Source organism: Pelodiscus sinensis, chromosome 2, assembly GCF_049634645.1.
Source record: "Pelodiscus sinensis isolate JC-2024 chromosome 2, ASM4963464v1, whole genome shotgun sequence".
NCBI classification, from domain to species: domain Eukaryota; kingdom Metazoa; phylum Chordata; order Testudines; family Trionychidae; genus Pelodiscus; species Pelodiscus sinensis.
Genome location: NC_134712.1, coordinates 21,751,459 through 21,777,298, shown reverse-complemented (window position 1 = coordinate 21,777,298; position 25,840 = coordinate 21,751,459). Strand labels below are relative to the sequence as shown.

The following is a 25,840-nucleotide window of genomic DNA, read 5'->3' as shown; positions in this document are numbered from 1 at the left end:
ATAATACAAATAATAAGAATTATTATGGTGAAACTCTGGTGTACCTGTGAAAGGTATTCAGAGGTTGGAATCCTCTCCTAGGAAAGCCCTTCTACTGGCCATAGAAAATCATGGGTGAGTGGGTGGGCCTCATTCAGTGCCTATTGAAGTCAATGGAAAGACTCCCACGGACTAAAGCAGGCTTTGCCAGTATTCAGAACATTACAGATAGGTCATTTTTATTGTCAGAACATGGAAAGGAAAGAATCAAGAAATATTTTTGATGAATAATTATTGTTTGCTCCTCCTCAAACTTGCAAGCCAGATTTGCTCCCATTTTCATAATCAAGATCAGGCTCCCAGTTCAAAATATGACCCATCAGAGGAAATTGTGGAGCAGGCTCAACCTGTGGGGTTTAATCACTGATTAATCTGAAATGAAAATAAACCAGTATAAAAAGTGACATTTAAACTCCACTTCTATTGCATAGAGTTAAATCTATTCAAAAAATCAAGGCAATTGATTTGGGTGCTTTGTATTTGTAATATACTATACAGCTGGTTTTTGTTGTTGTTGAAATGCACTCAGGCATCAGTTCAGCAAAGCATTTTAAACGGATGCTTAAATTTAAACATGGAAGAAATCAGCAAAACACGCAAGAACATGCTTAACTTTAAGCATTTGTTTAAATCCCATTGAAGTCAAAGAGAATTATACTTATGCATGTGCTTAAATAGCCAAAGGAAAAATATTACCATGAGATTTCTTTTGGAACTGCTGAGTGCGTTACTTGGGATACATGCATGACTTTTCATATGCATTGTAGGAAAATTAAGAATTTTTCTATTTGTACATTTAGCCAGGAAAGGAGCCAAAGGAAATGATATGTTTATATTTGATTTCCGCTCTTTGAATGAACAAATCACGAGAACATTCCTTTTTCTTTTTTAGGTTTCAGCATTTTTGCTATTGGTGTGGCGGATGCAGATTATTCAGAATTAGTTAACATTGGCAGCAAGCCTAGTGAAAGACATGTCTTCTTTGTGGATGATTTTGATGCCTTTGAAAAGATTGAAGATGAACTGATCACTTTTGTCTGTGAAACTGCATCAGCAAGTTAGCCATTTTGATTTGTATTTGTACCTGTGCAACATTCAATACCTGCTAAATAAGGAGTTCATTTTTTATAATTTGGTTTTCTAGTCCAAAAATTCTGTTTCTATACCATTGAAAAATACAGCCAGTTTTCTAATATCTTTGTAGATCTCATTGCTACAATATTATTGTGGTATGAGACTAATGAGGTTCTGGTTGCAATTATTCAGGAACATCTGTTATACTGGTGTGATCCAGAGTAACTCCTTGAGCAAAAAGAAGTTGCTCTGAATTTACAGCAGGGTAAATGAGAGAAGACTTTTGGTCTACAATTTTTAACTTTTTATTTTGTATAGACCTTTAACCTATTTTATGTTTAATGTTGACTAAACATTCTTTATTTAAACAACATCTGTAAAATGTATTCCCCAGGACCAAATTCTAGTATGTGCAGAGCACACAAACTGGAAAAGTTACAGCCCAAAGGGAAAGGGTGGAGCAAGGATTTTCCTGCTATAATGCTGGCACCCGTCCAAAACCAGGGGGTGTCATTTTTCTAGACCCTCTATGGCTAGAGGAAAAGAGGGTCTTTCTGGTCCAGGGCATTATCAGAGAGCATTTTCCACATTTCCATATATACATACCCTTATTATGTTCTATTATATTGATACCTAGAAAATGGCCTATATGTAGCTAACGTGAATTTCTGCAATCTTTCAGAACTGGCTGCACAAGAATGTTGCTTTTATTGTATTGCTATGCACCTTTCTTAATCCGTACAGTCTACTTCTTAGTGGTTGCAGTTTCAACATTATACATCATTAGACCAGGCCTTTGCAAACTCAGCAATATTATTTATTTGACATTCAGGTCAACATTTTTAAAAGTGCACTTTAATTTGTATGCTAGCTTGGAACAACTACTGGTGCCGCATGAGATGCTGTTAGGCCCTCAGTTCTAGGTTGTCATGGCTGACAGTGGTTGAATCCAGACACCGACTCAGGACCAGACAGAGGGCAATACTGAACTGAAACCAGGGCCTGGGGAGAGGCTGTGGGTCAGAGTCTAGGACAGAGTCCATAGGAAAGCCAAATCAGGATTGTAGTCAGAGTCCAGAAGCAGGCCAAAGGTCAAAGATGAATCGGAGTCAGTCAGTCAAGAGGCAGGTGCAGTGCAGGGCAAGATCAGGGAGATCCAAAATAGGGCACAGAAAAGACTTGGACAAGGAATGGGTAGGGTTGCCAGGTGTCCAGTTTTGAACCGGACAGTCTGGTATTTGGGGGTTCTGTCTGAGAAACAAACTGGGAAAATACCGGACATATAAAATGTCCACTATTTCCTAATTAGGTAAGTTTTATTATTATTAGAAATATCAGTATGTAGTTGTGAACTGCCTGGTAGATACATTCATGCTGCATGAGTGTGTCTACCATCCAGGCAATATGCATCTACGCGAGGGAGGTGGGGCCAGGGTGGGATGGAATCCCCGGGGCCAGACTTGCTCGGGTTTCGCCAGGACCGTGCACGGGATGGGCAGAACCCGGGATCTGCGAGCACCTGGGCCAGCCCAACTCTCCACCAGCTGATTCTCTCCCCTCGCTCCACCCTCTGGCCAGCCCCGCTTCCCCCAACCCCCTCCTGGTCAGCCCTGCTTTCCACTGGCCGGTTTTCCCCCTCTCCCTCCTCCTCATCTTCCCCAGCCAGCTCCGCTTCCCCTGACCCCCTTCTGCCCTGCTTCCTACTGGCCGGTCCCATCACCCCCAGCCAGCCCCGCTCCCCCCGACCAACCCTGTTTCCCACCGGCCGGTTCTCCCCCTCCTCCTCCTCCTGATCTCCCCCGGCCAGCCCTGCTGCCCCCCACCCTTGCCAGCTCTGCTTCCCACCAGCTGGTTTACCTCCATTCTGAGATCAAGTGTGTCTGGTATTTTTGTTGAAGCTACCTGGTAACCCTAGGAATGGGGACAGACCTCAGGGCAGTCTGGACAGCTGGAGAATTGGTAACAACATGAGACAGCAGGAAGGTTCCTAGCCAAGCCCTTGCTATCCGTGCTCTGAGGCTATTTGACTTGGCCCTGCTCATGGATAGGCTGCTGCAGCATGCCTGAGAGTTGAGTCATTGATGCTCCGCTGGAGAGCTGAGTCAGACCTAGTGGTGCCAGTAAAATACATTTCTTACCAGTATGAGCAGTCGTGGGGGGAACATTTACTTAAGCAGGGGCATGTAACCCTCCACGTGACTGCACTCCTCCCCATACTCATCTCACGTTCCTAGGGGTGGGGAATTGGGGGCCATAGGTGACTCATGGTAGCATTCTAGAGGTGCATCACCTCCCTGTGCCCTGGCCAAAATCTTAATTGCTAAATGGGGTGCCTCCTCATGCCCCCTCCCTGTTCCTCTGGGTGGTCATCCCTGTACCTCCTCCCTTCACAGGCTCCAGTTGCCTGTGCTGAAGGTGGTACAAGAGCTGTTGACAGTTCTTCTGCTTTCCCTGTTTTGCCCCTGCCAGCAGGGAAAGGTGCAGAAGTCCCAGCACTTACTCCTGCCCTTCCAGGGAGCTGCCTCTCCCCGGCTCCATACACTGGCAGTCCTACTGGAGAACAGGGCTGGGTGGTGGGACTGAGGGTTCTTCTCCTTTCATCGCTGGGAGGTGCAGCCGGGAAAGGAGCAGTGTGCTGGCAGCTCCTCCATCTGCCATACTGCCCCCAGCTGTTCTCCTGTGGGGCTCCCTACAGACAGATCTGGAGGAAAGGCAGCTCTGGGGGCAGGGTGCTGGCTAGAAATGTCTTGCTGGCATGGCGTACTGAACCATACTAGCCGACTTGCACTGCAGGGCATACTGAGGGAGCAGCCCTGCTTGGTCTAGCTGTGGGTTTACTTCTCAGATTCCCAGAACTGGATATGTAGTCTATTAATGTCTATTGATTCACCAGAAGACCTCCTTTAGGAGAGATTATTTTAGTTTGCTCTTTATACGAAGAAATAAAACAGATACGTTTTGAAATATTTAATAGTCTTTTAAGTTTAAATGTATTTTTAATTGTTTTCCAGCCTGCCCATTGGTATATAAGGATGGCAACAGTTTAGCAGGTACAGTATTATGATAATAGATTCTGCATTTGTGGAATCACTTTCATTTACTGATATTCACACATTTAGATAATAAATTACTTACTTTCCATTATAAAAACAGCTGTTAACTACCTGGTGATATGAAGCTTCTCTATGTAGCTCAATTTGTCCCTTAACATAATGAATTTAAAAGGATATGTTTAATATTTTTATGCTTTCCAGGATTTAAAATGATGGAAATGTTTGGCTTGGTTGAAAAGGAGTTTTCGACAGTCGAAGGAGTATCTATGGAACCTGGTACTTTTAATGCTTATCCATGTTACAGACTGCATAAAGATGCCTTAATTTCCCAGCCTACTAAGTAAGTGTTAATGCCTATATTATGATCCTAATGCCCAGTTCAGGACATGACTTACTTTAGATTTAGCATTTCCATGGTAGAAAAATGTGGAAACCAACATGTAATTTCAGTGTGTGTTCTAAGTTGAACTGCAAGAATATTTCTTGGATAGCCAAGTCCTGACCTAACTCCACTCCAGACTTACACTGCCAAGCAAAGTGAGCACAATGACAATTTTTAGCTTGAGACATGAGCCATTTTAAGACAGGTTGCAATATGGTGATTATCAATTTAGCATATACAAATTTAGGGCCGCATTGTGATAATTTATTCATGTTCAATCTTACTGAACTCTTTGAATAGTCCCCACTGTTTTGCAGTGGGACTTCCTATGATAAGCGCTATGTGCCGTACGGAAGTGCACCACAGTTTGCCTCTGTTTAAATCCAGGACCCACTACACAGCTTGAGAGCTAGGACTAGATCCTATGAAGAGGCACACAGGGGGAAGTAAAGAATTGCCACTGAGTACTTATTGTCTCCCTCATGCAGAAGAAGGGTGATGGGAGGGACTCTTGACCTTCCCTTAACCTGCCTGTGCCCTGCTTGGTGTGCTATGCATGTTCCATGGCTCCTCCACATTCATTCCCCCACACAGAAGCGTTGAACCAGCAAAAGAGCAGCAGAGGAAAAGAATGAATTAGTTTTTACGCCTTTGTGCCAATTACTGGATTTTACCCTGCAGAAATTAACTAAAAGCATTTATTGGGCTGAAACGAGTACAGAAGAAGAATCTTTCATCAGGAAAATAGTTTTTTAATGTAGATACCTTCTCAGTGTTTTTATGAAATTATCTTGTTTTGCCACAGTTGGGACTATATTCCTGGGAGCTTTCTTGCTGATGGCTTTTCCCAGGTTTTGTTGAGGGGGCAGGGTCTAAAAATACATTCTAAAAATAATTATAAAAGTTCATGCAAAAGTCTCTGTCATCAGTTAATTGCTTTTCTATCAATGGTTTAAAGGTGGTTTAACTAGAAAGGAAAGGTCTATTATTATGGGTCTTTCAAGTCATTTATATTTTCATCACCTACTAAATTTAAGATTATCAAAAATCTCACAAGTGGGTGCATTTTAAAAAAGAAGCTTTTAATATAATTCATGGCTTGACCTTGAATACCTTCAACTCCCACTGACCTCTAGATTAGGCCCTCAATTTTTAAAATGAAACTCGTATTTTAGTTCCTTTTTTAATTAAAATAATAAAGTAGAACAAAGATTATCACTTCAAAAATGTAAAGCACCATCAAGTTTATAATTAAATTATTTGGAAAAATCCCAAGGGTAGCATTGTTCTGACTTACATCATGGTTGAGTAGATTCTACTGTATAATGATACTTGTCTCATATTGATGCATGGTCTTGATTTTAAAAGACAAGTCTAAAGTAATGAAGAATGCTTTTAAATCAGCTTAACTGTGATTACTTCAATTCTTAGACTATTCTTTCTGTTACAGATACTTGCACCCTGAGGGGCTTCCTTCAGACTACACCATTACTTTTCTCTTCCGAATACTCCCTGATACACCCCAGGAGCCATTTGCTCTGTGGGAGATTTTAAATGAAAAATACGAGCCACTTGTTGGAGTTATTTTGGACAGTAGGTATTTTATATCTTATGGCATGCTTTTTTGTCCCGTTGGGAGGTATGATTAAAAAATACTGAAATTAGACATTGATGATGGCTTAAGTAATGAATATATTAATCAAATAATTATCAAAAATTTGAAGCTGTTTTTCCCTAGATAGAATCACATATTAATCTCATCTGGAGTCCATTAGTAAATTTAGGATCTCAATTATAGGTGTACATCTGGAGTAACTGTAGATTTTTAGATGGATGGGTATAACTAAGATTTGAATTCTACCCAATTATTTAGAAAACTCACATTGATTTCAGTTGGCATTGGATCAAAGAGGTCATAGAATTACTTTTTGATTTAGACTAATGAGATCATACTATTACTCAAGGCAATGTTCCCCAGTGAATAGAAAACCATAGTTCTATTCTGGCTCTGCCACTGGCCTGTTTTCCTGTTTTCATTTCACTTCTGTGTGCCTCAGGTTCCCATCTCTACAACAGAGATAATGATGTGTAAAGTGCTTTGAGATCTACTGATGAAAAGATATAAGCATTATTATTATTATTTAATTATTTATGTGACTCCCATCACTGCAGTACAGGGACAGATCCCAAATATTTGAAAAAGGAAATAACAGAAATATTTTCTCTTAGAAAAAATAAGTCCCAAGATTTTAAACATATTTAGGCTTTGCTGGGCTCAGCATTGCAATGCCTCACTGATTTAGGAGCCTGTCTAATTTTTAAAAGGGTTTAGGCACTTAGGACATATAATCTCTATGGGTATGTCTACACTTGCACCCTAGTTCGAACTAGGGATGCAAATGCAGGCATTCAAAATAGTCAATGAAGCAGGGATTTAAATATCCCGTGTTTCATTAGAATGATGAGGAGTAATTTTAGTTCGAACCAAGGGGTTTGGTTTGAACTAATGCATCCTGGCGCGCACTTCCTGGTTCGAATCAGCTGTGATTCGAACTAGCGCGCCGGCGAGATCATGCTAATGAAGCGCAAGATATTTAAATCCCCGCTTCATTGACTATTTCGAATGCCTGCATTTGCATCCCTACTTCAAACTAGGGTGCAAGTGTAGACATACCCTAAGTGTTTGTCTACACAGTAAAGTTATTTCGGAATAATGACTGTTATTCCAAAATAACTATGTGAACGTCTACCCAGCAATTCTGTTATTTTGAAATAATTTTGAAATAACAGACAGTTTATTTCAATGCCAACTTCTGTAAACTTCATTCTACAAAGAATAACGCCTATTCCGAAATAGCTATTTCGAAATAAGGTGTGTGTTGATGCTCCACTTCTGCTATTTCAAAATAGCTCCTCACCAGAGCCATTCTAAGTTATTTCTCCTGGGGCTCTAAATCGAGATAGCATGTCTACACTATTTTGAGGCTTCCCTAATGTAGATGTAATATTTTGAAATAAGCTAGTTCAGAATAACTATTCTGGAATAGCTTATTCTGAAATCACTCTGCAGTGTAGACATAGCCTAAAACACCTTTGAAGATGAGTTAGGCTCCTAACAAGTTAGGCATTGCAGCACACCATTGCCGTGCTTAAATCCCTTTAACAATCTGGGTGCAGATGACTTTCCAAAGATTGCACAGGAAATCTATGATGGAGCAGGGAATTGAAGCCATGTCTCTTAGGACTTGTCTCTACTGCAATTAGATGGCCATGGCTGGTCTATGCCAGCTGACTCAGGCTGGTGAAACTTGGATTAAGGGACTGTTTAACTGAGGTGTAGAAGTTTGGGTTTGGGCTGTAGCCCAACCTCTGGGACTCTTCCATCTTGCAGGGTCTTACACGCTGGGCTCCAGCCTCAGCCCAAATGTCTGCACCTCAATTAAATAGACCTTTAGCCTGAGCCCCATGAACCTAAGTCACCTGACACAGGCCAGCTGTGGGTGTCTAATTTCAGTGTAGGCATAACTTAAGGGTCTTACCAGTATGTTGCTGAGTGCCACAACTGATATTCAGATACAGCATGAATGTTAGAAACCATGTGTGATCATGAAACACTGTCGTGTTCCTCATTGTGTATGCTGATCTCATATCCATGGTTGAGATTGTAGTAAGTCGATTCTTGGATTTATCTATAGACACAAACAGTGGAGCCGACAGACTCACCGGGCCCTAAGTCAGGTGACTTAGTGGGGACTGACTCTGCAATCCCAGAAGGGGTAGGGTTAGGGCAGCCTTCCCTCGAGCCCCCTCACCAGCACTCAGAGCCACCGGGCATTCCAGTGTCGATTTAAAGGGCCCAGGGCTCCTGCGGTAATGGCAGCAGCTGTCAGGAGCTCCCAGCCCTCGGATAGCTGCACTCTTTGTCCTTCCCTTCCCCGTTCCCCCAGTTAGTGGGCCTGAACACAAAGCAAGAATGCTTTCATGGCTTCACAGAACCACTTGGGGCCTGGTAGTAGCAGCTAGCAGAATGTGGTATGCTTTCAGTGCCTTTAGAAAATCAATTCAACACATCATCTATGATAGATTAGGCTGAAATCAATGAGGATGTTGAATATTATCTGGTCACAGAGCTCTGCTTGAGCCTTTCATCTAGGTTACATCTATGGGACAGCTAGAATGGGGGTTTTAAAAGACTCAAGTACAATTTCAGAGGGAGATAGGCACCTAATTAGAGTCATCCAGAGAAACTTTTTGAGAGCTATCTTTCATCAGAATGTGCAATTCCATCAAAATCAAAACACTTGACAAAATTGGGTCCGTTTTGCCTGAATTTTATTTTGGGAGAAAAGCAAGAAAAAAGTTCTGAGAATGTCAAAGCATACTGTTTTGATGGTTTCAGAATATATATATTTTTTAAACATTTACTAGGGGCGGTGCCCCCTGCTCTCTATACTCGCCAACCCCCCGTCTCTGGGGGGAAGAGCCAGAGTCTGGAGCTCATGGCCCACAGCCCACTCCCTCCTTCCATCCCTACCCCTACCTCTGTCCTCCATTCCTACACTCCCATCCCCCTGCCTCCATTTCTATACCCACCCATCCTTCCTAACCCTCCCCCTCCTCACGCTGCCCATCCCTCTCCTTCCATCCCTACCCCCTGCCTCCATCCCTACACCCACTGATCCTCCTTAACCCCTCTCTCTCCCCACACTGCCCATCCCCCCACACTCACTGTCCCTCTTTACCGCACCATCAATTCCAACATACACACTATCCCCCTTCCTCCCTCCCTACACACACCCTGTCCCTTCCCACGAACGGACAACCTAACCAGCAAGGAATCAGCACCAGTGGATTGGCAGCTGCTCTGAACACTGCTGGGCCACCCCTTTATGATGCCTCAGAGGGCAGTTGACGGAGGGAATCAACTGCATGGAGTCCAATGGGGGGGTGGAGAAGTGTGTGAGGGAGGGCATTAACCACTGGCCCGTGTGGCATGGAGTCCGGGGAGGGGAGCAAAGGCCCAATGGGGGTGGTGTGGTGAGGGGAGGGGACTAACACTCTGACTCAAGCTGCGTGAAGCCGGTGGGGGGGGGGGGGGAAGCCTGGGTGTGGGGAGGATGTTAACCCCCAGCTCATGTGGCACGGAGCTGGGAGGGGTTCAGTGAGGGTGGTTCCACCGGTGCCCGGAGGGGCATTTCCACGCAGGTGGTGCTGAGGGAACCTGGCACACCCTATGCATTGTGGGACTGGGCTGGGAGTCCTGTTTGCAGAAGGAGGCAGAGGGCTAACTCACCCCTCCTTTCCCCCACCAGCGACCCGCAACCAAGGGTGTGGGGTGGGACACAGGCATCTCTGCAGGTTGCGAGTTGCTCCAGGCTACGGCACGTCTCTGCCCAGGGCCCAATCCCCCCAGTGCTGCCTGACTGCCTGAGAGAGAAGCAGAGGCCTCACTTCCCTCTATTCTTCTCAAGCAGTTCCTGGCTGTGACCCAAGGCACCCAGGACTGAGCCTGCAGAGGGAGGCTGCAAAGCAGCTGCCACATGCAGAGTCAGGCTGCCTGGCTTCCCAGCCACCTGCTTCCCAGCCCAGGCCTACCGCTCCTCACTCTGAAGCAGCCTGAGGCGCCACAGAACGGACAGCACTCCTCCCCTGCCCCCGGTTCCCTGTAGCCCCACTTCTCCATTGTGCCTGGGGGAGGCTGCATGGCTCATGGCTCCACGGAGCATGGGAGAAGGCAGAGGGAGGAGCTGAGGGCAGACAGAGAGGATGCAGAGTGACACATGACATCACTCTGTCGTCCCTCAGGATACGTTTTTTTTTTTTTTAATGTATAGAGAGATTGGAAATTTCAAATTTTTTCTGCATATGTTGCAATTTGGAACAAAGCCAGATTTCAAAATCTTTTTAATAAAAACAAAATTCTCATCTGTTGCACAGCTCTACACCTAACTCTTTTAGGTTCTTTTGAAAACCCAAATCTTGGAGTAGACTTATCCCAGGGGTATAATTCCACAGCTGCTTCCAATGAAGGATTCCAACTGACTATGGCGTCTACATTATAATGTAGCTATAAATATGATTTATCTAGAGGAATTGTATGTTATAAATGATAAAGCATTGATTTAGGAACTACTAGTAACAAAGCTTTTTCTTTCCTTAAAAGGAATAAATAGTTGCATGATTTTCAGTTTGGGGAACCTAAAATACAAATGATAATTCTATAGTGCCAGGTTTTTTAGTGCAAGAACTATCTTGAAAGTTTTGTTGTCTGCATTATGAAGAACAATGTTGACTTTTAACAAATAATAATTTATCTGCTTTTTCCTCACACAGCGAGAATTACTGTCTCTCTTTGATTTTACAGATGATGGTAAAACCCTGATTTTCTTTAATTATGACTACAGAGGGGATTTTCAAACTGTTACATTTGAAGGCCCTGAAATAAAGAAAATATTCTATGGAAGTTTCCATAAGGTTAGTTATGCTAAGAGACAGACAGATTTTAAGAATACAGAACAAAGATTTTTCTGTGTCTTTCTGTCTGTCCATCTGTCAGTCTGTTTGTTCAAGAACTCCTCTTAAACTGTAAGAGCTACAAATTCACCAAATTCAGTTTGGCTGTGCCACAAAAATGGAATGTTCCTAGAATGGGATTGCTTCTCAGAAAACTATACAGAAAAAAGACAGAATCACCAGACAGGTGAAAGGGACTGGTTTGGGGCACTCCCCCCACCATCCGGGACTGCCCCTGTCCTGAGTCTCTCACCTCCCAAGCACCTTTTAGTGAGTATGGGGAGTGGATTGAAACACCCCCCTCAAATCGTACAGGAACATTGCTAGCTGTTCCCCTTCATCATGGAGTGAAGGGAAAGTGCACAGTTTACTACATTCTTCATGCTGGGGCCAGATAAACCTGGAGCTGCCCCAGCCAGGGGACAGGTACCCCTCCCCTAGCTGGGTCCACTAGGGCTGCAGAGAGATGCTTCTCACCTTGATCTTTTAATGTAAAGATCTTTTATTCACACTGCTTTTATTTGATGATTCTGTCAAAATTATTTAATGGCTTTTACGACTATTTTTGGTAGAGTCCATTTGTGAATCTCTGCATAACATTTTGGGTAAAAGACAGTCCTATGAGGCAGGCTCACACAAAACCTGCACTTCACTAAGCAGTACATCAATCCATGGCTCAGTGGGATTCAGGTGGTGAATAATCCTTATATGGAGCCTTTGCCCAGGGGTGAGGAAATGACAACCCTGCAGAAAAGGAGGCAGAGGGTACGTCTACACTACAGCGCTAGTTCGAACTAACTTAGTTCGAATTAGTTAATTCGAACTAAGCTAATTTGAACTAACGCGTCTAGAACTAAAAACTAGTTCGAATTAGCGTTTTGCTAATTCGAACTAGCAAGTCCACATTGAGTGGACTCTGAACAGGGCTTATGGATGGCCGGAAGCAGTGCCGGCAGGGCATCAGAGGAGGACTTAGAGCGTGGAGATGCTGTCTCAGGCTAGCCGAGGGCTGCGCTTAAAGGGTCCCGACCCCCACCCCGGACAGACAGTTCTAAGGGGTGCCCTGCTTGAAAACCAGTCCTGGCTTGGAGTGCCCTGAGTGCCCACACTGGGCACATCACACCACTCGGCCATCAGCCCGGCTGCACTTGCCGCAGGCTGCCATCTGGGTAGAGGGGGCAATTGGGGGGCTGCAGGAGAGCTTCCACCCCCAGAAGCCTGCAGAGCCAGCCCAGTCCTCCCCATCGGGGGCTCATACCCCATTCCTCCCTCACCTCCTTCCACTTACCCTTCCCTAGCCCCTTTTCTTGATGTACAAAATAAAGGACAATTGTGTTCAAAAATGGAATTTGTCTTTATTAAACAAAACTGGGGGAGACTGGGAAAAGGAGGTGGGAGAGGGGAAGAGAGAGGCTGGGAGAGGGGAGGGCAACTAACATGATCAGGGGTTGGGAACAGGTCCCAGATGAAGAGAGGCTACAGAGACTGGGACTGTTCAGCTTAGAAAAGAGGAGACGGAGGGGGGACAGAATAGAGGTCTCTAAAAGCAGGGGTTGGGTGGAGAGGGTGCATTCAGAAAAGTTCTTCCTGAGTTCCCATAAAGAAGGACTAGAGGACACCAAAGGAAAGGAATGGGTAGCAGGCTTCAAACTAGTAAGAGAAAGTTGTTCTTCCCAAAGCAAATAGTTAACCTGCGGAACTCCTTGCTGCAGGAGGCTGTGAAGGCTACAACTAGAACAGAGTTTAAAGGGAAGTGAGATCAAGTCATGGAGGTTGGGTCCATGGAGTGCTATTAGCCAGGGGGTAGGAGTGGTGTCCCAGCCCAAAGTTTGTGGAAGGCTGGAGAGGGATGGCACGAGACAAATGGCTTGGTCACTGTCTTCGGTCCATCCCCTCCAGGGTCCCTAGGGTTGGCCGCTGTCGGCAGACAGGCTACTGGGCTAGATGGACCTTAGGTCTGACCCAGGACGGCCATTGTAAGCTCAGGGCTCAGGGTCGGGGGTCTCAGTGGACCCCCTTGATTTTCATGCACACCTGCTCCTGGGTGGCCAGGCTGGCAGCTCTCCTGCCCTAGCCGGCCACTTTCCTGTGCCTAGTGCGGAGATCGTGGACAAGGTCCACGATGTCCGCACTAGCCCAGGAAGGTGCCCGCCTCTTGCGGTCCAGGGCAAGCTCCCGGGAGCCGCCAGCCTGGTCCCGGGAAGAGGGGGTGGGCTGGGGGACATCTGGTGGGTGGCTCTGTGCCGTACCAGGTGCTGGGTCTGCTGGCTGGGTGCTGGCAGGCTTGCACCTGGCACGGGCACCGTAGCCAGCCCGTGCCCCTTTAAGGGGTCCGGGGCCGGGAGGGGGGCATAGAGTTTCCCTGGTGTTGGCCAGAGTGGCCACCAGGGAAACCTGGGGAGGGCTAGCCTCCCACTAGTTCGAATTAAGGGGCTACACACCCCTTAATTCGAACTAGCTAGTTCGAACTAGGCTTAATCCTCGTAAAATGAGGTTTACCTAGTTCGAACTAAGCGCTCCGCTAGTTCGATTCAAATTCGAACTAGCGGAGCGCTAGTGTAGCGCCTAGGAAAGTTAGTTCGAACTAACGTCCGTTAGTTCGAACTAACTTTTCAGTGTAGACATACCCTTAATTAATTGAACGGAGTATCTGTTATGGACTAATATGATCAACTCATTTTGAAAATGCTCATTGTGTCTGATAACCCATATTCTTTGGTTTCCTCTCTGTGTTTTCAAATGTCTTTTCTTTTGCCTAGTTACATGTTGTTATCAGCAAGACTATGGCCAAAATTATTATTGACTGCAAGCAAGTCAGTGAAAAGACAATTAATGCAGCAGGGAATATTACTTCAGATGGGATAGAAGTGCTGGGAAGAATGGTCAGATCCAGAGGACAAAGGGACAATTCTGCACCAGTAAGTGAAACAAAGGCAATTTTTTAAACCATAATAAAATTCCTAAGGTTCGGCATGCAATAGCCACACAATTGTGCTTTTAGCAGAAGTAGTGTGTGAGCTCAGAAGTGAGAGAGTTACACTGTTACAGAAATTCTGTGAAAACCTGCTGCCAGCCTCACTCGAGGTAAACCCATTTCTGATTATTGTGGTTAACTAATTTTTTTTTGCTCACCTATACTCACACGCTAGTGAGTCCCTTTGTGCAAGGCCCTGTCCAAGAAAGGGATGGTTGTTGCCTCAAATAGCCCTCATTACACAAGTTAACAATATGCATAACTTGTGGGTCCTAGATCACTTAAACATTATTTTCAGTTATCATTCTGAACATCCCTGTGTGCATCATCCCCTGGGGCCCTTTAATATTTTCTGGCTTTGCACTTGCTTCCCCCAATGTTACATAAGTGCATAATTTTTGCACAGACTGTTTCCATGGGTGCCTCTCACAGCACGCCAAGCTCTTTTAAAAATATTAAACATTTAAATATCTAAAATTATAAATGACCTTGCAGAGTCTGAAGAAGTACATTGGGTCCATCTCTCTACTGACTTCCCCCTTTCCTTATGGTACCTGCCCGCACAGAACTGAGTGGCTACCAGAGCTCTGAGCGATCTCCCATTGTCTGTTGTTGTCTGGGGGAAAGGATGTGTCCCTGCTGATGTCAAGTGCAAGAGTACAGCATTCCTTTGCTCCCTTATGGAAAATGTTCTCAAGTGCCACATAGTCCAGGTCTGCAAAAGTGCTTCTGGGGATTAACTGTCATCAGACTCCTGGCTCAGGGACCTTACTTTTCCACATGCAGTAATCAATCTTCTCATCCCACAAAACTAATTATAGAATCCAGAATTGCTAACATCCTCAGGGTTTCTGAGGTAGTAAAGATTCCCCCACCAACACGGCCACTACCAATCTGGAGCCATCGCAACCCAAGTCTGGGAAAGTGCAGCTGGGATCTGCAGGATATCAAGGGTTGGGAGGTAGTTCGGTCCCCAGGAGGTGTTACTGCTTCTTCTCTCAGCCAATGTGAGGGGTCCATCTGGGGCTTTGTGCTCTGAGGCGGAGGCAGTTGGTAGCTCCATTCTACGTCAAACAAAATTGTTTAATTCTCAAATCAGACACAAGTATAGAATCAAAATTTCCATCTGCTAAGAACAGAACAAATTCCACTAGGCATTTTAATGCAAAGAAAAGCAAGTCTGACTTTTAGTGAGCTTCCTGTTTCTGGACCTGATCTTCAGTAGGTGTTAATCAGCATAGTTGCCTTGGTGCCAATGGAACTCCAGTAATTTATGCTAGCTGAGGATCTGGCCCTTTGTGTCTTAACTCCCACTAGGGTCTTGCTCCATGCAAGAACCTTGGACTTCTGGGGAGCTTAGTGCATGAGCCTCTACAGTTTGAACCGAAAGCCAGCTGGCGCTCAGCCAAGGCTGCAGAGGAAATTCATTCTTTCTTTCTCTCTAAAGGGTCTAAGTGCCACTACACAGTGAACTGCACCAGGAAAACTTGTGTGTTACATCAAGCTTAACATTTATGCAGCGTGCTTGGGTGTTCTCAATTAATAATTATTGATACTAATTTTTGTTTATTAGGGTAACAGTAGGGATCCTAGAATGTGAATGTTCTTGATTGTTAGGTTTTTACCCCAATTTAAATTAAGCTGATGTTTACACAAATTTTTACTCTGACCAGGAGAGGGATCTGTTTTAAAATACTTGATTTTATATCAATGTGTTGTCCTTATCTGTCCAAATTTTCTCTTTGGAAGTGGTTCTGGTCCTATTGAATCGATATGAGTTTTCCAATTGGCTTCAGAGGTGCCAGAATTTCACCATTTGACTTCTCTGGTTGAGTTTTATTGTTGGAAGGGAAAGTGTGTGGCACATGGAGGGTTATCAGTTTATCAGCTGTATAGTCAGATTAGGGCATTCTCTTTAACTGTCCTAGCCTTGAGCCCCAGGCTTGGTTTGAATGAGATAGAGGTTCATCCTTTAAAATGTATCACTTCTGATTGTATTTAAAAACAAAGTGCAGTCAAAAATATATTTACCCAAAGGATAGATTTCTGGGGGGCGGGGAAACTCATTAGGCCTTAGGCGTATGGATAATGGTGACTGAATTTTCTGCCTCTAAAGACAATTAAACAGAACAATCTTTGTGCCATATTCCAGTAGTACCAGACAAAGGCAAACTTAGAAAAGTTGGGAATTAAAGAGGTCTTTGTCGGGGGTAAGGGAAAGAAATGGTGGCTTTTGTTGGATCTAGAAATCTGTAAAAGATAAGTCATTTTACAAGCCACCCACTCATTGAAAAATTTAGTTGTATTCACATGGAAAACATGGCAATTCACATAGGAGTGTAATAGTGCACTCAACACATCATTCCTTTTTTTATTAATATGAAATAATTGGGCCCTAATGAGTGTGTTAATATGTGTATAATACCCTTGCAGACAACAGCAAGAAAATGTCCAGTCACCAGTTTTTAAAGCTCCATGTCTGACCCTCTTATTCATGCTGAATAGCAGCTATCTGAGCATCCCATTAAGGCCGTGTCCAGACTCAGGGGTTTTTTAGGGAAAAGTAGCCTTTTCCCGAAAAAACTTCCCCTGCGTCCAGACTCAAGCCGCGTTCTTTCGAAATTATTTCGAAAGAACGCGGCTTTTCTTTCGATGGCGGTAAACCTCGTTTCACGAGGAAGAACGCCTTCCTTCGAAAGTTCCGCTTTCGAAGGAAGGCGTTCTTCAATGTAAAGAGGCCGTCTTCGAAAGAGAGCATCCAGACTTGCTGGGTGCTCTCTTTTGAAAAAGCAGATTTCTCTTTCGAAAGATCCGCCTGCAGTCTAGACGCGATCTTTCGAAAGAGGCTCTTTCGAAAGATGCTTTCGAAAGAGCCTCTTTCGAAAGAAGCCTGCAGTCTAGACATAGCCTAAGAGAGAAAGATTGGCCTTGTGGTAAAGGCACAGGACTAGGACTCAGAAGACCTATGGACTTTGGGCAAGTCACTTAGGGTATGTCTAGACTTCATGCCTCTGGCGACAGAGGCATGTAGTCTAGATGTACCCTTAGATCTAGAGCAAAGGTATTTAGATATTTAACTTCCATTTCAATTTAAATCAGGGGTGGGAACCTTTCTTCAGTTGAGGGGCCTCACACAAATGAGAAGCAAAAAGGAAAAAAAAACCACCCCTCACTGATGTGGCCTCTGACTGAGAAGGAATTCCCCTCACACACCATAGCCTGGGGGGCTCAGGCTAGTAGATTTTCTTTGTTTTAAATCTGCTCCTTATTAATTTCACCTTGTGACCCTCTAGTTCTCGTGAGTAAGAATGGCATCTTTAGCCTCTGTCAGAAGCTGAGAATGAGTGAGAGGGGAGGAATCACTTGATGATCCCTGTTCTGTTTATTCCCTATGTGGCAGCTAGCATTGGCCATTGTCGGAAGACAGGATACTGGGCTAACTGGACCTTTCGTCTGACCCAGTATGGCCGTTCTTATGTTCTGAATCATATTGTTCTTTGTAAGCTGTAGGTCATATAATTGAGCCCTCCACTTGGACTGAATGAACCTAACTGTTCATTTTGGCCCTAGCCTATGTGTTTAGTTCACCTAACACCGTGTAACAACTATACACTATGTACTCTTTGTATTAATTTATGTGGATTACGAATATAATTGCAATAGGGTTACCTAATCTGAAACAACTTTGGGCTGCAATTTTTCACTGATATCAGTACAAGCAGACACTTTTGTCTGCATGGGTCTGCTTGCAGGAATAGAGCTTCAGAAAGCTAAAATGCTATGAATGCTGAGAGCTATGAATAAATGTTTAACAGTGGCAAACAAAGCTTTCTTAAGTAATTTAGCATGAATCAGAAGACTCAACCCACATACATAACTTTATAAAGTCCGAACACTGACTCATTCAGCATTTAAATGAACACAATAAAGCAACTGAGATAATTGTGTCTATTCCTTACTGTACAACAAAATATGTTATCACTGTGGATCTATGAATTGTTTAGTCTGGAGAGAATGAAAGTTTGTGTGTGCATATATAGTAGGGATGTAAAATCCCATTTAATTGGTTAACCTGTTAAATGTAGTGTTTTACTGGTTGACTGATGAAAAGGGGGGGCGAATAGCCTCCCCACCCACTATGGTTGGCAGGGGCTGCTCCAGCCATGTGAGATAGGTAGGACAAATCTGTAAGCAAAGCCACACATATGGGCAAATGCCCACAGAATTGGGCCCTTGATGAGTAGTAAGAGGAATAACCTATTTTAAGCCATTGTATCTAGACAAGGATTGCAATTTCTATGGAAAATATTATGTTACTCCATACACTGATTCATTATTTGTGAAGTTTCTGAGCTCTGTTCTTGTGCCTTTGGGACCCATTTTTATTTCCACTCCTGTTTGATCAATGGGTAGCAGGTTTAAAACTAATAAAAGAAAGTTCTTCTGCACACTGCGTGTAGTCAACCTGTGGAACTCCTTGCTAGAGGAGGCTGTGAAGGGTAGGACTATAATAGAGTTTAAAGAGAAGCTAGATAATTTCATGGAGGTTAGGTCCATAAAAGGCTATTAGCCAGGGGATAAAATGGTGTCCTGGGCCTCTGTTTGTCAGAGGCTGGAGAGGGATGGCAGGAGACAAATTGCTTGATCATGGTCTTCAGTCCACCCTCTCTGGGGCACCTGGTGCTGGCCACTGTTGGCAGACAGGATACTGGGCTAGATGGACCTTTGGTCTGACCCAGTATGGCCATTCTTATGTTCTTATGTTCTTATCATACAAGGAAAAAAATTTAAAAAAAACACAGGTTTTGTTGGTGAGAAGAAATAGAATCACCTTTAGGAGGTACCCTTCTGAGATCTATCTTTGCATTTAATTCTGTTTCTATGGTTCACTTACTTATAGTTGAATATTTTATCTGGTATCTTTGTCATTTTGCACAGTCCATGACTTCTGCATTAAGTCAGCATTTTCTATACCATTTTAAAATGTCTCATGGTGAGAAGAGCCACCATAGTGAACTCTTGCATTTAGGATAGATCCTGGTATGCCTGCCCCTTAAGATTTCCTCTTCCTTACTTAGCTGGAGGGGTGAGGTGTTTCATCTCACAGGGGAATGGCCACTCTCTGGGATCCTGGTTGGAGGGCGGGATGGGCTCAATTACCAGGTTCCTCTGCCTTTTTCCTGTCTCTACATCCAGAACACTATACAGTGGGGCTTGATTTTGGGAGAATGGAGCAGAATTTCACCTGCTTTAGCCCACATTAGCAAACTGTGAGAGGTAAAGAAACAAAATGGTTCCACCAACCCTCCACTTTGTGTATAAAGAAAAGCTGGACACACAGCAGCCATTCCTGCTTTTGAAAGCAGCCCCATCTCTTTTGCCATGTAAGTGGGGTAGCCATCAGAGCTGGGTTTCCAAGTTTGCTGTAGGTCTAACCCAATCATTTTAGCAGGTCATGAAGGAATTTTTTCCCTCTTAAGGTGTTTGGCAAGGTGTCTGGTGTTGTGTTTTGTTGCTTTTTTGCTTTCCTCATGGCATCCCAGAGCCCTGGTAGCTGGGGATAAGGATTAAAAAGAGTTAATTTAAAAAATAAAACAAACCTGGAAATGGTCAATTAACATCACTAAATATTGTCACTGCTTGAGGTATGTATGTGTTCTCAGTGCAAGTAAGAGGCTGCAAGGGAACAGGTTGCTGCAAGGGAACAGGTTCCAGGCTAAATCTGAGCATAAGACCTGTGAGACAAGAGGAAGTATTTAGTTTTCACAGCAGTACTCCTCCTTGATTGTAACCTCATTCCCCCTTGTACGGGCAGAGGGGGTTTAGGATGCAACATGGGGCTGAATCAGGCACTTGGGAGCTGGGATGGGGATGATGCCATTCAAGCCCATACTTTCATGAATGGAGATGCCTGTCTCCTAGAGCTGAAAGGGACCTTGAAAGGTCATCGAGTCGAGTCCAGTCCCCTGCCTTCATCACAGCAGGACCAAGTACCATCCCTGACAGATTTTGCCCCAGATCCCTAAATGGCCTCCTCAGGGATTGAATTTACAGCCCTGAGTTTAGCAGGCCAATGCTCAAACCACTGAGCTATCCCTTCACCCCCCCACTTCCCCCAACCACCACCTTTATATTAAAGTTTGTATGTTTGTCACCTGCCACTTTAAATCTATTTGAATGTTTCTGTCATCAGTCTCCTGCGTGCCCTGAGCAATGGGACCCCTTCGCAATGTCTCTCCTTTTCATTGAACTTGCCACATTGAATGTTGCACTTTATTCTTATTTTTAAACAGTTCCAGTTGCAGATGTTTGACATTATTTGTACCACCTCCTGGGCCAATAGAGACAAATGCTGCGAACTTCCTGCTTTGGTAAGAATTATTTTTCTAAACTAACATTGTAGTTTATTTTCTTGCATCCAAACCAAATGCTTTTGCTAATATCCTCATGAAATCAATGGGTGGGATTTTCAAAAGGACCTAATTGTGTCTGGAACATGAATCCCATTGAAAGTCAATGGGTCTCGTACCCCCAAATTATTTAGGAGTTTTTAAATTTTCCCTTCAATATTTATATTGATCTGTTATACATCCACAGCTGTTGACTTCATATTTTGAATATAGACTTACTATTTTGCTCTCTCCTCAGAGAGATGAGGAAAGTTGTCCATCTCTTCCTCATTCTTGCTCCTGTTCTGAATTTAGTAAAGGACCACTTGGACCTCCTGGACCACCGGTAAGGTTTTATTCATGTTTGTACTCAGATGTACCCGATACTCTATTCTTCAGTCTTATTTGATGCGGAAAAGGGACATACTGTGCTGTTTTAATTATTACAAATTACAGCTGTCAGAGAGTTGCATATTCACTACACTATGCTTGTGAAGACCTCATGCTGTATGCTCTAAAAAACTAACTCTATAAGTTAACCAAATGCTTGTGGCATAACCCAGCTTCAAGGCAGTAAGATGGACTGTTTTTGTTCTGTGTATGTACAGCGGCTAGCACCGTGGGGTCCTGATCCATGAACTAGAGGCCCTAGGTGCTATAGTAATACAAATAATAATATGAAACTGGTTTCTGTCTCTAGAGTTAAGAAATATGCCATGCAAATGCTACCCAGTTTACACTATTTTTTAAAGCTGCCATAGTGTTATCTAATGTTTGGAATCTAGTGTTCAGAAATACTTGATCAGTAACAATAGGTGTAGGAATTAAAGGCCAGATTGTGGCTGGCCCTTAGGAAGATGCAGAGGATGTGGGATAGGAAGATGAAAGAAGCCTTTCCCACCTTGCATGGCCTGCATTACAGCCTAACTCTTATAGTCTCTTTGTTTGGAAGAACTGAAAGACTGTTCCTCCCATGGGGCTGTTGGATCACACAGGGTAACAAAAGGGGTACCTGGCCCTGCTCTCCTTTCACATTGTATCAGAGCAGGTTGGATGCACTTCTAAAAAATGGTGCAACCTACAGTCTCCTTTGTATCAGGCTGCTCAGAGAGAGATGATGGCACATTGTCTCCCTTATCTCTGTAGCATTCTTATTTAGGCTGGTGGCTAAATCAGCGATGGACAACCTGTGGACCATCAGGGATCTATGTGTGGCCCACGAGACATTTTGTTTACTGTTGCCTATGCAAAGGGTTGCTGCATTCCACTGGTTTCCATCCACATAGTTTTTTTCCTACCAGCTTCACTAAAATGACATGCACCTAAAGCAAGGGTACGTGAAGGGAGGTATGTGCTGATTGCACATAACATTGACTATGAGAGCTTGTGCTCTCACTGTATCTAATCAAAGTGTTGATACTGTTCAGTTGGTACACCCCACAAATTCTAGGTATGCAAGCGCAGTTAGCAAAACTACCCTATCCTGTGAGACTGTCTTGATTATGATAATCTTGTGGACCACTGAGATAAAGGAGAGCTATTCAAGTGGCCCACTCACTGGACAATGTTGCCCATCACAGGGCTAAATGCTACAATTTGCCTTCAGCAGTTTAAAATGATAATTCTTGTTTGCAATGATATGATTTGGGTTTTTTACCAGGGTCCCTAAACTAACAATTTTACAAACGTTGGATGTGATTTTTCTTTTAAATTGCCATCTAAACCTGATGATTAGTTTCTTCGGACTGTCACTGAAGAGGCATAGAGAGTTTCATGTAAATTGCTTGAGACGAGATCCTCAGGTATGGAATTCATGAATACGTTTATGTGAACACAAAGATATCAGTGGTATAAAGAGACAGAGAAAAAGGAGAAGAGCTGTTGCGATAAAGCAAAGAATGTTGACTCATGAAGGAAAGCCATGAGTGCACAAATCAGACTAGACACTAGCCCTACTTGCACTTTAGACACATGCACAGCAGATCCAAGCAGACACTTATCCTGACAGCATCTTTGGGGTTAATCTTCTTACAGGAATGAATTGTTCTTGAACATGTTTTCAGTGTCTGAGCAGCCAGAGTTCATTTCAAGTGCATATAGGAATCCAGTCAAAATTCTCACTATTTTAAGGACAATATGATTTTTATCCTGTAGTCCTTCACTGGTGTCAATGGGAGTAATGTGTGTGAAAGGACTGCAGGACTAGCCCTTGAGGGCTGTAATTATCTGATACTATTACATTCTTTTTCAAGAAACACTTTTCACCTGATGGGATTTTTTGCAATCAAGTGGAATTAATTCCAACTAGGATTCTAGGATCAAATTAATCCCTGCTGTGACTCCTTAGTTGGATTTGTTCCCTGACCTTTACAAAACATGCTTCTTTTCAACAGCAATAGGCATTTTTCTTCTACTCTTGTTTTTTACTAGTACAAAATGTGCCTGTTATGCTGGCTAGTGAATGAAAATTATATTACCACATGTATTTTTAGAGGATAGCAGGCCAATGGCATAGAACAGGATAAGTCCCGGGTAAATTGTTTCTTTCCTTTCAGTAATCCAGTGCTTTAGAATAACACTGATGTTTGGTGGTTTATCTAAAACAGGGATGGGCAATAATTTTTGATAGGAGGCCACTCTGAAGATTTTGGAAAGTGGCCGAGGGCTGCACTCTTCCATGGTATTAATGGAGGAGGTGCAGGGTCTGGGATGAAGGTTGGGTACAGAAGGGAGCTTGGGGTAAAGGATTGCTGGAGGGAGAATGGGGTCTGGGAGGGAGTTTGGGTGAAGAAGGTAGTTGTGTCCTAGGGCAGGAAACTTGTGACCTACGATAGGAGGGGATTGTGATCTCGGGCAGGAGATTGGGGTGCCAGATCTGGGAGGGAGTATGGGTGCGTGTGGAGTAGCAGGGCAGGAGTGTGGGGCAGAGGATTGGGGAAGGGAGGGGCTGAGGTGCCAAAGGCAGGTTCTCACCAGGAGACTTACCAACCTGCCCGCAGAGCTGAAGAGTGGCAGAGCTTAACATTTTTCTGTTTGCTCGGCCATGGGCTTGAGTTAGTGAACAAGATGGTTGTGCTTTGTGGCTGCCTGTTATTCAAACAGGCAGCTCCCATTGGCCAGTGTCTGTCCAGAAACCGACCAATGGGGTTATGCTGGGGGTGGGAGCCAATGTCTGAATCTTCCCCCCTCCCCTCCAGACTCAAAGAAAGAGCACCCACAACTGCATTTCTGAGCGGCATGCAGGGCTGCAGGGTAAGCAAGGGAGCCTGCCTGGGATTCCCTACTGCCTCTGTGGGCTGGATCTGGTGGCTAGGCAGCCAGATCCACCCCTTGGGCTGTATTTTGCCTAGGCCTGATCTAAAATCATCTATTTTAATCTATTCTATTTTGTTGGCATTAATTTAGTCTACTTATTTTATACTTTTTGTCATTTTCTTTTCCATATATCTAATGTGTAATATAACATAGTGTGTAATGGTAGCTACATTTTTAATGAACCAGTGATCTAGTCATTTTGCACCTTGTGTGTAAAATACATTTTAGCTTGACATTTAAAAAAGTAACGGTGTGAGCCCCTCAGTTATCACAATGGCATCAGGAGAGGAAGATTTGGAGGCAGAAACTCACTTGGAACCATAAGTAAGAGTAGAATTTTGTTGCCGTTCTCGTACAGTAGGCTAGGAAAGCATCCTGATCTGTTTCTTTGAGCTATATTAGAGTTTGCTCTGTATTAATTGGTGAACTAGAAAATAGTCCATATTAAGTCTCATGTATCTGTCTTATGTACTCAAAGTCTGTTAAGCTTGGGAATGTTATGAACTTCCGAGGACTGCATTGAACAATGTACCAAACAAGAATGAATGTTTAGGACAAACAGAGTCAAGTATTTTGCCTGGGGAATATTTAGGGCGAGGCAAATGCAAATTTCCACTTCTAGTTATACAAAAGAGCAACCCTTTGAAACTGTGCTCTGAAGAGAGGAGCAATGTCTTTTGATTACTTGTTCCCAGAATCTAAAATTAATGATCCCAAGCTATTTAATGGAAAGACTGAACTATTCATGATGGCTATGGATCTGAATCTGAGAGTGTTATGAACCAACAGGTTTTGAAGGACTGACATCTACCAGAGCCCGAGGTTGGAGTTGGGGTGACTTCTGGTTTTTAATATGATTTCTCTATAACATTTCCGCCTTTGGGAATAAAATTATTTGTTTATAAAGCAGTGGTCTCCAACCTTTTACTCCCAAGATCACTTTTTAAATGACAGAACAAGCCAAGATCTTCCATCCTGCCCCTTCCTTGAAGCCCTGCCCCTTCCTTGAAGCCCCGTCCTCTTTATTCTCCTCCTCTCCATCACTTGCCTTGTATTGCTGCTTTTTTCCCCCCAATTCTTCTGTAGGAAGAGGTTTTTCCAACATTTGGAAAAAGGAATGTAGGGGTTACCGAAAGATCATGTTTGCTCTTCTATTAAAAGAAGCGGAAGAACAAATGCATCCCTTGATGCGGAAGTGTTTTTCTGGGGTATTTCCAGAATCCTGAAAAACTCCTGCAGTCTAGCCATACCCTTGCTGGGTTGAGACAGGATGTGTATGCTCTGGGGTGGGAATGAGGGATTTGGGTGCGGGGAGAGGTGAGAAGTGCAGGCTCTGGGAGGAAATCTGGATGCAGGAGAAGGTGGATAAAGGGACATTGGCTCGGGGACAGGGCGCCAGGCCGGGCAGTGTTGGTGTCAGATGTAGGGTTAGGGTACTAAGCAAGCCACAGACTTTTGGATGTGAGGGTTCAGGAATTTGGGTTGGGGTATGTGAGGGGCTCAGGGCAGGGGGTTCCAGTGTATGATAGGCTCAGATGTAGGGTCTGGGGGAAAGGGGAGTGCAGGAGTGTTATGATGGTGTGGCCAGATGGGGGCTTGGCCCCAATTTGAGGTTTGTTGCCCAGGCTTCATTTTTAAATAAAATACTATGTCAAAGAAAAAGTTTCTGCATTGTCTTTATTTCTGAGAAGGGCAGGGAACCTGTTTTGAGTCAGGGATCACTGACCCAAGAAAAGTCATTTGGGGCCACACAAGTGAGATGCAAAAAAAACCCTCCTCCAACCCCCTCCCCCCCCAAGCTTCACTAATGTGGCCCCAACTGTGTTGGTGGGAACAGGGGACATAGTATTGGGGAAGGGTGCTAGTGGGTGCTTTGGCAGGGGACAGAGGAGTGGGGACAGAGTTCTGGGAGTGGGGACAGGAGTGGGGACAGAGTTCTGTAGCTGAAGAAGGGGGAGTGGGGACAGAGGTCTGTGGCTGGGCAGAGGGAACTGAAAAGTGAGTAGTGGGAACAGGGGGCAGGGGAGTGGGGACAGAGTGCAGGGTGCCAGTGGAAGCAGAGTCCCTTGCATCTGCCTCCTCCCAGGATTCCCCCCGGCAG

At 44.1% G+C, this 25,840-nt stretch overlaps 1 protein-coding gene across 5 annotated transcripts in view; it reads left to right on the top strand.

Moving 5' to 3' along the window:
• Window positions 1–25,840, top strand: part of COL14A1 (collagen type XIV alpha 1 chain) — a 183,665-nt gene that overhangs the window by 107,935 nt on the left and 49,890 nt on the right. For all 5 annotated transcript variants that reach the window (XM_014580808.3, XM_006137507.4, XM_014580806.3 and 2 more), the window contains 8 exons: window positions 932–1,096; window positions 4,125–4,163; window positions 4,368–4,506; window positions 5,999–6,141; window positions 10,913–11,022; window positions 13,821–13,979; window positions 20,329–20,406; window positions 20,684–20,770. In XM_014580808.3, coding sequence (XP_014436294.2) covers window positions 932–1,096; window positions 4,125–4,163; window positions 4,368–4,506; window positions 5,999–6,141; window positions 10,913–11,022; window positions 13,821–13,979; window positions 20,329–20,406; window positions 20,684–20,770 — 920 coding nt within the window. The remainder of the gene's footprint in view (window positions 1–931; window positions 1,097–4,124; window positions 4,164–4,367; window positions 4,507–5,998; window positions 6,142–10,912; window positions 11,023–13,820; window positions 13,980–20,328; window positions 20,407–20,683; window positions 20,771–25,840) is intronic.